This window comes from Microcebus murinus, chromosome 16, assembly GCF_040939455.1.
Source record: "Microcebus murinus isolate Inina chromosome 16, M.murinus_Inina_mat1.0, whole genome shotgun sequence".
Classification (NCBI taxonomy): Eukaryota; Metazoa; Chordata; class Mammalia; order Primates; family Cheirogaleidae; genus Microcebus; species Microcebus murinus.
The window spans coordinates 18,123,010-18,136,361 of record NC_134119.1 but is presented as its reverse complement, the minus strand read 5'-3'; the positions used below and the strand labels follow the sequence as shown (position 1 = coordinate 18,136,361).

The 13,352-nt window shown below is 34.7% G+C and overlaps 1 protein-coding gene across 4 annotated transcripts in view; it reads right to left on the bottom strand.

Annotated features, from left to right (window-relative positions):
* TASP1 (taspase 1) overlaps positions 1–13,352 on the bottom strand; it is a 311,116-nt gene that overhangs the window by 235,017 nt on the left and 62,747 nt on the right. For all 4 annotated transcript variants that reach the window (XR_001158012.3, XM_076010922.1, XM_012780832.3 and 1 more), the window contains exon 8: positions 1,569–1,675. Coding sequence is in view for 3 of the 4 variants with exons in the window: in XM_076010922.1 (XP_075867037.1) it covers positions 1,569–1,675 (107 nt within the window). In the remaining variant the exon portion in view is untranslated. The remainder of the gene's footprint in view (positions 1–1,568; positions 1,676–13,352) is intronic.

The following is a 13,352-nucleotide window of genomic DNA, read 5'->3' as shown; positions in this document are numbered from 1 at the left end:
AAGGAAATAGTCAACAGAATAAACAGGAAGCCTAGGCTGAGTGTGGTGGCTCATGCCTGTAATCCTAGCACTTTGGGAGGCCGAGGCAGGAGGATTGCTTGAGGTCACAAGTTCAAGATCAGCCTCAGCAAGAGCGAGTCACCATCTCTACTAAAAATAGAAAGAAATTAGGTGGGCAACTAAAAATAGAAAAATAATTAACGAGGAGTGGTGGCGCACACCTGTAGTCCCAGCTACTCGGGAGGCCAAGGCAGGAAGATAGCTTGAGCCCAGGAGTTTGAGGTTGCTTTGAACTAGGCTGATGCCACGGCACTCTAGCCCATGCAACAGAGCAAGACTCTGTCTCAAAAATAAATTAATTAATTAACTAATTAATTAATTTTTAAAAATGGGGAAAAAACAGAAACAGGCACCCTACAAAATGGGAGAAAATATTCACAAATTATACATGCAAAAAAGGACTAACATCGAGAATCTATAAACAACTCAAACAAAATAGCAAGAACAAAACAAAAAAATCACATTCAAAAGTGGACAAAAGACATGAAGAGAATTTTTCAAAAGAAGATAGACAAATGGCTAACAAACATATGAAAAAATGTTCAGCATCACTATTTACCTCTGTCAGAATCACCAATATGAAAAAGTCAAAAAACAACAGATGCTGGCGTGGATGCAGAGAGAGGAATGCTTATACACTGTTAGTGGGACTGCAAACTAGTATAACCTCTGTAGAAAATAGTATGGAAATTCCTCAAAGAGCTCAAAGTAGATCTACCATTCAATCTGGCAATCCCACTACTAGGTATCTATCCAAAGGAAAAGAATCATTTTACCAAAAAGACACCTGTATACAAATGTTTATTGCAGCACAATTCACAATTGCAAAGATGTGGAATCAACCTAAGTGCCCATCAATTCTTGAGCGGATAAAGAAAATGTGGTATATGTATACCATGAAGTAATACTCAGCCCTAAAAACGTATAAAATAATGTCATTTGCAGCAACATGGATGGAACTGGACACCATTATCCTAAGTGAGGTATCTCAGGAATGGAAAAACAAACAACATATGTGGGAACTAAACTCACTAGTAAGTGGAAGCTAAACAATGACTACAAACAGGCACAGAAAGACATAAAGGACACTGCAAACTAAGAAGTGGGGAGGATGGGAGGGAAATCAGGGATTAAAAACTTACCTACTGGGTACAATGAACACTATCCTGGTGGTGGGCACACTGAAAGCCCTGACTTCAGCATTTTACAGTGCATCCATGTAATAAAAACATTTTTACCCCATTAATATTTTAAAATAATAATTTAAAAAATAAATTAAATTAAATTCACTTGTTTCTTTTTACTTTTTTTTAAATATAGCTACTGAAAAACTTTAAAGTAGATATGTGGCATGCATTAGATTTCTATTGAATCCTCATGTTCTAAAGCTTATATATATATATATATATATATATATATATATATATATATATATAAATGCAGGTTAGAGATTATCATTATGATACATTAATTACATTAATTATTTAATATTTCAAACACCTCCTGACCTTTTCACTTGATTGTCTTCTTTTCTTTAGTTGAATGAAATCTGTTTCCACCCTTTCTGCCAGTTCTAGTTTCCTCTTGTTTCTTTTAAATGCAGCTAAACTGAATCCTATAAAAGAAACATTTAAAATAACATTTGAAAAATATTACGATAACATGGCAAATGTGATATCCTGAAGAGCTTTCCCAGAACAAAATCCTTAAGAATGTTAAATTAAGGGTTTAAAAAGTCTTTTCAAAGTACACTGATATAGAAGGAGAACAAGAGCAATAAATAACCTAAGGTATAAAAATTAAGAAAAAGATCAAACCCAGAGAAACAAATGAGTCCTGGAGGTGGACACTACCTAGGGACATCTGTTGATGCATGCCACCTCAAAATGTGATTTTGAAAGTCTCTATGCACAAGAGACAAGAGATGAAACACGGGAACAATTCAGCATGAGAAAACATATTGGAGATTATCCACAAAAAAAGGAAGGAGCCTCAAAGGTTGATATACCCAGTGAAAGGAAAAAAGAAAAAGCCACTATTCACAAAGAAACAGAAAACTTGCAAGTCTCGACCTTGGCTCCAGATCAAAAAGAGGAAATGTCTCCCTAGTAAATTCAAGATTAAGGAAGGTATTTGGACACGCTGAAAGGAGAATTTGTATTACCTGTGAAACCTAGAAAAAAAAAAGTGATTACACTATGACAGTGCCTCTAAAGGCCTCCAAACTTACATGCAAATACTCCTAGAAAAACACACACACCTTAACTTACCCAGACCTCACAGAATTGCCATGTTTCAATTAACATGTGCCCATAGTTTCAAAAAAAAATCACAAAATATTACCAAGAATATATAAAAGAACAGAATTCAGCCAAATACCAAAAAGCACAAACTGACCTGCAAAAAGACCTCAGATACTAGAATAAGCAGATACAGAATATAAGACATGTTCATGCTCAAAGCAATAAAAGAAATATGACTAAGGAGCAAAGGACAATAAAATGACTAGACAGATCTGAAAAACAAATAGAGCTCAATCAATTAATCAATAAATAAAATCAAAAATTTTATACTTGATATACAGTTTTTAACAGCCAATCAGACTTAGCTGGTAAGATAAATTTTGACCTGGAATACAATACTGAAGAAGTTTCTGAAGTATTCTGATAATGGAAGACTAACTTACTCAGAGTTATTCTCCCACTGAATGTTACTAAAAATGCTGGATGAAACATAAAAATAGCACCTTCAAAGCATAAAAATCTTACAAGGAGTACCAAGCTAAATTCTGGGGGTAAACTGAGGACTAAAGGTATTGTTGTACTAGGAGCATTTGCCAACCATAGCATGAGTGTGTTTGGTTTATTGGCATCAAGGAAAGACATACGTAAAGCCCAGAGTCTATTAAAGGTGGAGAGTTTTATAGTAGATGCTCCCTACAACAAGCTGAGAATTTAAAGGGCTAATACCCTGAGAGTAAGATTGATTCAGAACTAAGTCCATTCCTCCTTCTAACTCAATAGCAAGTACCTGCAGGCAATGTTGCCTTGGATCACTGCAGAGTATGAGAGGATTAGGAGGAGGAGGAGGAAGAAAAGATTGAAAAGAGAAAAAAAATCTATCTCTGAGAAGTTTTTGGTCTCACTAGGGCCTTGCATAGATTTGCAAACATATACACTGTAGAGTCCCAGAATGAAAATAAAGAGAGAAGGGGAAGAGAGTAAATTTGAAGAAATAATGGCTGAAAACTTCCCAAATTTGAGAAAACACATGAAATATAAACATTCAACAAGTTCAACAAACTCCAATTTGGAAACCTCAAAGACCTATACCAAGGTACATTATAATCAAACTGTCAGAGGCCAAAGACAAAAATAGAATCTTGAAAGCACATCATTATACACTAAGGATCCCCAATAAGATTATAAACAGATTTTTCATCAGAAACTGAAGAGACCAGTGGCAATGGGTTGATATAATCAAACTTTGAAAGAAAAAAAACTGTCAACGGAGAATCCTAGATCTGGCCAAACTCCCCTTCAGAAATGGGCAAATTAACATACTTACAGGTAAACAAAAACTAAGTTTAGTTCTACTAAACCTACCATGTAAGAAATGCTAAAGGAAATCCTTCAGGTTAAAAGGAAAGGATACTAAACAGAAATCAAAACTATATAAATAAAGATCTCTGATAAAGGTAAATTCATGACAAATGTAAATGCTAGTATCATTGTTATTTTGGTTTCTAACTCTACATTTTGTTTTCTACATGGTTTTAGAGACCAAAGAATTAAAAAATTTGGCCGGGCATTGTTGCTCACACCTGTAAACCTAGCACTCTGGAAGGCCAAGGAGGGAGGATCGTTCAAGGTCACGAGTTCAAAACCAGCCTGAGCAAGAGCGAGACTCCATCTCTACTAAAAATAGAAAGAAATTAACTGGCCAACTAAATATATATAGAAAAAAAGTAGCCAGACATGGTGGCCCATGCCTGTAGTCCCAGCTACTTGGGAGGCTGAAACAGAAGGATTGCTTAAGCCCAGTAGTTTGAGGTTGCTGTGAGCTAGGCTGACACCACAGAACTCTAGCCCGGGTAACAGAGTGAGACTCTGTCTCAAAAAAAAAAAAAATTATTAGTCTGTGTTTGGACAGGCAATGGGTAAAGATGTAATTTTGTAACATCAATAACAAAAGGAAAAGGAGAAAGAACTACATAAGAACAGATTTTTGTATGCTACTGAAGTTCAGCTTGCATAAATCAAATTAGAGTGTTATAATTTTAGAATGTTAAATGTAATTCCCATGCTAACCACAAAAAAATAGCAAGACAATATATGCAAAAGAAAATGAAAACATTTCACTACCTCCCCTCCCCCAAAATACTAAATACCAAAGATCACAGGAATACAAAAAGTAAGAAACAATAAGTTATAAAACATATAGAAAATAAACTGCAAACAACAGAAGTTCTTCCTTATCAATAATTAAATATAAAGTAATTACTTTAATATAAAGTAATTTGATTGGAGATAAATTCTCCAATCAAAAGACAGAGATTGGCCAGGTGCGGTGGCTCATGCCTATAATCCTAACACTCTGGGAGGCTGAGGTGGGCGGATTGCTCGAAGTCAGGAGTTTGAAACCAGCCTGAGCAAGAGCGAGACCCCATTCCTACTATAAATAGAAAGAAATTAATTGGCCAACTAATATATATAGAAAAAATTAGCTGGGCATGGTGGCGCATGTCTGTAGTCCCAGCTACTCAGGAGGCTGAGGCAGTAGGATTGCTTGATCCCAGAAGTTTGAGGTTGTTGTGAGCTAGGCTGATGCCACGGCACTCACTCTAGCCTGAGCAACAAAGCGAGACTCTGTCTCAAAAAAAAAAAAAAAAAAAAAAAAAGACAGAGATTGGCAAAATCAATTAAAAAGCATGAACCAACATATTGTGTCTAGAAGAGACTTACTTTATACCAAAAGACATAAACAGGTTAAATGAAAGGAAGGGAAAAGATATTCCATGCATATAGTAATAGTTACCAAAAGAGAATGGGATAGCTATATGAATATCAGACAATTATACTTTCAGTCAAAACAGTTTACAAGAAACAAATGACAAGTTTTTATATTAATAGTAATAAAAGATTGAATACAAGATTTAACACTTATAAGCATTTATATACCTAATAACAGATTCAAAAATATATAAAGCAAAAACTGACAGAATTGAAGAGAAAAATAGAAAATTCTATAATAATTTTGGAGACTTCAATGTTCCACTCTCAATAATGGATAAAACAACCAGATAGAAAATAAGTGAGGAAACAGAGGACCTAAACAACACAATAAGCCAAGTAGATATAACAAACATATATAGAACACTCTATTCAAACAATAAAATCCACATTCCAAAGTAGTGGAAAATGTTCCAAGTGTGAGTACAAATTAAATCTCAATCGATTTTAAAAGACAGATATCATACAAAGTGCCTTCTCCAACCACAATAGGATAGAGTTGGAAATCAATAACAAAAGGAAAACTGGACAATTCACAGATTTGTGGATTAAACTTAATTAAACTTAATTTTGTTAAAATTAAACAAAACACAGAAAGAAGTAACAAAGGAAATTAGAAAATATTTAGATGTAAGTAGGAACAAATATTCAACATATCAAAACTTATGCAGTACAGCAAAAGCAAGGTAGGAGAAATTTTATAGCTATAAAGACTTACATTAAAAAAGAAGAGGCTGGGTGCAGTGGCTCAAGCCTGTAATCCCAGCACTTTGGGAGGCCATGGCAGGAGGATCGCTTGAGGCCAGGAGTTCAAGACCAGCCTGGGCAACACAGCGAGACCCCATCTCTACAAAAAAAAAAATTTTAAAAAAGGAGAAAAAAGATCTCAAATCAACAGCCAAATTTTACAACTTAAGGATTTAGAAAAAGAAAAACAAACTAAACCCAAAGCTAGCATAACAAAGGAAATAAAGATCAAAATGACATAAATAGGGAATACAAAAATAGAGAAAAATCAACGAAACCAAAAATTAGTTCTTCAAAAAGATTAACAAAATTTAAAACCTTTAGCTAATATGACTGAGAAAAAAAGAAGACATATTACTATAATCAGAAATTAGAATGGGAATATTAACATTAATTTTTCAGAAATAAGAAGTATTATAAGAGAGTATCAAATTTCTATACACCAAGAAATTGTATAACCTGAATAAAATTAACATCTTAAAAACACAAAACCTATGAAGACTGCAACATGGAGAAACAGAAAATCTAAATTGATTTTCTAGGAAGGAAACTGAATCAGTAATCAAAAATCTCCTGACAAATAAATCTCTGGGCTTTATAGCTTCACTGAAGAATTTTACCAAATAATTAAAGAACTAACACCAAAAATTAAAGAGGAGGAAATACTTCCTAAGTCATTCTATGAGGCCAGTATCACCCTGAAACCAAAACCACACAGACACCGTAAGAATAGAAAGCTATCAACCAATATCTTTTATTAAGATTGATGTAAAATTCCTCAACAAAATACTAGCAAACTGAATTAAGAAGCATGTTAAAAGGAGCATACACTATGACTAAATGGAATGTATTTTTGGAAAGCAAAGATCATTCAACATATGAAAATCAATCAATGTAATATACTATCATAACAGAATAAGGAAGAAAAAGCAGATGATCATCAATTAATACAGAAAAATCATTTTACAAAATTCAAAACCCTTTCATGATAAAAACACTGAACAAAACTTAGAATAGAAAGCAACTATTAATACTTCAACATAAAAAGCCCATATGTCAAAAGCCCACGGCTAACATCATACTCACTGGTTAAAGACTGAAATTTTTCCTCTAATATCAGAACATGACAAGGAAACACACTCTCATCACTTTTAGTCAACATAGTACCGGAAGTCTCAGCCAGAGCAATTATGCAAGTAAAAGAAATAAAAGGCATTCAAATTAGAAAGGAAGAAGTAAAAGTATTTCTGATCACAGATGATGTGATCTAATACTTGGAAAATTCTAAAGATTGCACATAGACACACAAATTCAGCAAAGGTGTAGGATACAAAATCAACACTCAACAATCAGTTGCATTTCTATAAACTAATAATAAACAATCCGAAAAAAAATTACATAAGCAATCCCATTTACAATAGCATCAAAACATATAAAATGCTTAGGAATGAACTAAAATCAAGGAGGCAAAAGACACATGGAAAAGTACAAAATATTGCTGAAAGAAATTAAACACAACACCAATAAATGAAAAGACATCCCATGTTCATTGATTGAAAAATTTAATATTGTTAAGATGTCAATAGTACTCAAAGCTATCTACAGATTAAATGTAACCCCTAACAAAACCCCAATAGTGTTTTTTTTAAAGAAATGGAAAAATATAAAAACAAAGGCAAAATAAAGTTTTTAGATAATAAAAGCTGAGAGAATTTTTCACTAACACATCCATGCTACCAGGAATGGTAACGGAAGTTCCAAGCTGAAAAGAATGGTGCCAGATAGAAATTCATAATCATCAAGGGGATTAAAAATCTATAAATTATGTCTCCCAAAAGGGTAATCTGGAATAAAGCACATCATTTACTAACACTAATATACGAACTAATTTTTATTGAATATTAGACAAGTAGCCTAATATAGGATGGTATCTGGGTTTTTTTCAATCTATAAGTAGTTGGCATTTCTCCTTTTAAATTCACCATAGGTCAATATCATTCTTTTTTGTAAAAATTAGGTTCATACATCACTATACTTTCAAATACCTTATTTATTCAGAGAACATTTCCTGCTAGTTGATTACATAAGTCATAAGAAACCTATGGTATATGATCTTTTTCTTGTTCTGAACACAAAATACTAGTGTACAGTCAGAAATATTTTTGTCATCCTGTAAAATCTAGTAATAGCCATTTTATAACACCCTTTAATGTAAATGATCTGAAGTGAAACTGGCAAACTAAACATATAAGTTTATCTCCACATCCTACTGAAACTCTACCAAAAAGAAATTTAAGGGGGAAAAAGGGTTTAAATACAAGGAATGCAAAGTAGGGATGACAATGCTAACGGCAATATCAATACTATTCCAGAAAATAGAAAGCAAGTAGACAAACAGTACCTAATTAAGCAGAGGACGATATAAGCCCTAAAGTCTGATACACAAGACATCACAAAGCAAACTAGTCTTTTGCAAAATTAAACTAATTCCTGCCAAAGAAACATCAGAAGAGCTTGGAATACAAGGCATCTGGTATCTCTGAAAGCCAGGTTGGGACTAAAACTAAGAGAATTTGGAAGAAAGTGTCAATAAGAAACATCTAAATACACAAATCTCTCCTCATGCTTGGAGAAAATATGAGGTTTACTCTTTGGAGAGACTGAACTAGGTAGGCCCCAAATTAGTGGACATCAGACACAGCTGGGGGCAAGTACCATGCTGTCTACTGAAAACAGAGATTTATATAAAAGTGTGAAATAGAAAAGGTGAGACCTCCAGCCCCATTCCTTGTTCTGTAACAAGAATATTGGCTATTGCCCTGAGACAACTAGGAAGATTTCTCTCTGGGGGATCAAAAAGAAAAACACACAGACAAGGTTTTGTTGGAGCAACAACTGGGAGATCCCCCAACAAAAACATTTGATCAGGCCAGGTAAGGTGGCTCATGCCTGTAATCCTAGCATTTTGGGAGGCCGAAGCAGGAGGATCACTTGAGGCCAGGAGTTCAATACCAGCCTGTGCAAGAGCAAGACACCATTCTAGCCCCTCACCAGCCCCATCTCTACAAAGAAAAGAAAATTCAGCCAGGCATGGTGGCATGTGCCTATAGTCCCACCTACTCAGAAGGCTGAGGCAGGAGGATCCCTTGAGCCCAGGAATTTAAAGTTTCAGTGAGCTATGATGATGCAACTGCACTATAGCCAGAACAACAGAGCAAGACACTGTCTCAAAAAAAAGCCTGATCATGCAACCCACCTTGAGATCAGGATCTGCCCTCACACCCAAACCTTGAAAATGGCCTTTAAAATGACTTCATTTCCTGTAACAAAAAACACTTGTACCCCCTGAATCTATCGAAATAAAAAAACAAAAATGGCTTTTGGCTTTTAAGTGCCTCATTCATGAATATGAAAATAGCAGAAGGTCACTAGATGGTTGAGAAAATTTGTCAAGATGTATCAGGGTCCAAAACAAACAAGCAAGCCAAAGTAAGACACAAGAAGCAGAAACAGCAGATAAGAACAAATCATAAACTGTACTATGCTAAGAAAGACAAACAAAAATACTACATTCGTGAAAGAACAGGACACTATTTTTTTTTAAAGGCATTAATCGGAGATGGATCTCTTGAAATTAAAAATATGAAAACCAAAAGTATAAAGTCATCAGAAGTAGAAGGTTTTAGAAGGTAAAATTAAAGAAATTTCCTAGAAGGACAAAAGATAGAGATTTTTAAAAAGAAGAAAAAACAAATTTTTAAAAAAGATATAGGAGATTGGAGCACAATATCTAGCATCTAAGTAATAGAAACTGGAAAAATAAAGCAGAGAAAATATGGAAGAATAAACTATCCCATAATTTTGTTTTAATTTCCCCAAAACTGAAGCACTTGAACTTCTAGGCTGTGAAAGTATAAAATAAGTACTCAGTATAGAGTGAAAAAAAAAAAAAAACCCTGCCCCAAGATGCTTCATTTAAAGATAATCCAAACATGGGAATTAAGAGCTTCCTTCCAAAAGAAAAAATACACCACAAGAACTGGGAATCTTACAAAATAGCAAGACTGGAAACTAGATGATAAGAGAATAATTTCTTCAAAAACCCAAGGGAATATGATTTCCAGTCTCACACATACCAAATAGGGAGTAAAACAAGAAAGAAAAACACATGAGATCCAGGAAACAAAGGATCTGATACTGGAGAGCGGCAAAGAGAATCCCAAGGTAAAGTGAAGTCCAGGATGACAGCTACACAGCAGACCTAGTAAGACTAAATTGGAAAGTGCAAGGTGGCATGTCTCCAAGAGAAAAAATGGAACTGGCAGACGACCTGATTTGTTTGTCTCATAATAACTCTAAAACAAGTTCCACTGGAAAGACTGTAAGGCAGAATTAGTGATGGGGACTAAGAGAATTTAGAACTCTCATATTCCTGCTTCACTGCCACACACACACATTTCTCTTCACTCCAGCCTCCCTATATGACAACTTTCAGCTACATGAATATTCATTTAGAATATCATTTAGAATTCATTTAGAATATTATTAGGAGCTGAGCTTTATATACTCTACATGAAATATAATCATGTCCTTATGATTCTTCATATTTTCATTTGATCATTTAAATTATATTCACAAATCACACCGGTAAAAATAAACATTTAACTTAATTAGTATGTTTTTAATATTTCTTTCTCATTTTATGCAAATATGTAGCTACAATTTCTTTTTAAAAACAGACATCTAATACATATACATACTTATAACATCATTTTTTCACTTTTTTTCAGTCATTACATTTAATCATTATCAGACGTGAGTCTTCACAACGATTTCTAGTTACTTCATAAGGTTTTCGGGTTTTTTTGAGACAGTCTCACTTTGTTGCTCAGGCTAGAGTGAGTGCCATGGCATCAGCCTGGCTCACAGCAACCTCAATCTCCTGGGCTCAAGCAATCCTACTGCCTCAGCCTCCCAAGTAGCTGGGACTACAGGCATGCGCCACCATGCCCAGCTAATTTTTTTGTATATATATATTTTAGTTGGTCAATTAGTTTCTTTCTATTTTTAGTAGAGACGGGGTCTCGCTCAGGCTGGTTTCGAACTTCTGACCTTGAGCGATCCATCCGCCTCAGCCTCCCAGAGTGCTAGGATTACAGGCGTGAGTCACCACACCCGGCCTCATAAGGCTTTATTATAAGAAAATATGATCATTTATTTACTCACATTCCTCTGTGTTGGGCATAAGACTTTTTCAAAATTTTTTATATTCTTTTTTTTTATGGGAAAGCAAAAGGAAACTTTTTTTCTTTGAAATTTATTTATTTTTTTCACAGAGAGGTTTATTATTTATTTATTTATTTATTTTGATTTTTTTATTTCAGGAAATTATAGGGGTACAAACATTTTAGTTATATATTATGACTTTGCCACATCCCAACCATGATTTGAGACGTGCCCTTTCCCTACCTACAATGCTTACTGCTTCCATTAGTCGTGAGTTTACCCACCCTCAATCCCCCTAACTCCCACAGAATATTACTACTGTGTGAGCACCTTAGTGTTGATCAGTCAGTGCCAATTTGATGGCGAGTACATGTGGTGCCTATTCTTCCATTCTTGTGATACCTCACTTCAGACGATGGGCTCAAGCTCTATCCAGGAGAATATAAGAGGTGCTAGATCACCATCGTTTATTATAATTGAGTAGTATTCCATTGTATACATATACCATATTTTATTAATCCACTCATGGATTGACGGGTACTTGGGTTGTTTCCACATCTTTGCAATTGTGAATTGTGCTGCCATAAACATTCAAGTGGCGATGTCTTTATTATAGAATGACTTTTGCTCCTTTGGGTAGATGCCTGATAGTGGTATTGCTAGATCAAATGGTAGTTCTACTTGTAGGTCTTTAAGGTATCTTCAAATTCTTTTTCACAGAGATTGCACTAATTTGCAGTCCCACCAGCAGTGTAAGAGTGTTCCATCTCTCCACATTTTCGCTAGCATTTGTTGCTTTGGGATTTCTTGATACAGGCCAATCTTACTGGAGTTAGGTGATATCTCACTGTGGTTTTGATGTGCATTTCCCTAATGATTAGAGATGCTGAGCATTCTTTTACCGTGTTTCCCCGAAAATAAGACTTATCCATAAAATAAGCCCTAGCAAGATTTCTAATCATTTGTGCAATATAAGCCCTACCCCAAAAATAAGACCTAGTGATGGGCGTGGCTATGCAGCATATCTGCACAACCCATGCATTTCATCAAGCAGCCCTTCTCATCTGCCCCATGAGAGCTCTATGGCTCAACATGAGAGTTGGGGCCAATAGTTCTAAAGGAAATAGAGTCGCAAGAAATTCAGGATAGAATTAGGGGTTTGGAGAGTTATGATGATGTTCCAGAAGAAGATGACCTAACTATATTTGAAAAAATGTAGATTGTTGTACTGTACTTAAAAAAAATAACACATCACCTGAAAATAAGCCTGAGGGTGTTTTCTTGAGGAAAAATAAATATAAGATCCTGTCTTATTTTCGGGGAAACATGGTATATGTTTGCTGGCCATTATTCTATCTTCTTTTTGAGAAGTTTCTGTTCATGTCCTTTGCCCATTTATTGATGGGGTTGTTTGATTTTTTCTTGTTGATTTTTTTGAGTTCTAGATAGATTCTTGTTATCAGCCCTTTATCGGATATCTAGAGAGCAAATATCTTCTCCCATTCTGTTGTCTATTCACTCTAATGATAGTTTCCTTGGCTGTACAAAAGCATTTTAATTTGATGAGGTCACATTTATTTATTTTTATAGCTGCTATGATTGCTTTGGGGGTCTTCTTCATAAATTCTTTGCCTAGGCCAATGTCTGAAAGAGTCTTCCCCACATTTTCTTCTAGGATTCTTAAAAGTTTCATGCCTTAGGTTTAAGTCTATTATCCATCTAGAATTCTTGTAATAGGTAAGAGGTGGGGATCCAGTTTCAATCTTCTGCATGTAGCTATCCAGTTTTCCCAGCACTCTTTACTGAAAAGGATTCTTTCCCTTAGTGTATATTTTTGTCTGCTTTGTCAAATATTACATGACAATATGCAGATGGTTTCACCTCTGGATTCTCCATCCTATTCCAAAGGTCTATGTCTCTATTCTTGTGCCAATACCAAGCTGTTTTAGTTACTATAGCCTTGTAGTTACAGCTTGAAGTCTAGTAGACTGATACCTCCCAGTTTGTTCTTTTTGTTTAAGATTGCTTTGGCTATACGAGGTCTTCTCTGGTTCCATACAAAGCATAGAAAGATTTTTTCTAAATCTGTAAAGAATGATGCTAGTACTTTGATGGGGATTGCATTAATTCTGTAGCTCACTTTAGGTAATATGACATTTTAACAATGTTAATTCTACCAATCCATGAGCAAGGTACATTTTTCTATCTGTTTACATCTTCTACAATTTCTTTTCTTAGTGTTTCATAGTTCTCCCTGTATATATCTCTCACCTCTTTTGTTAAATATATACCTGGATATTTTATTTT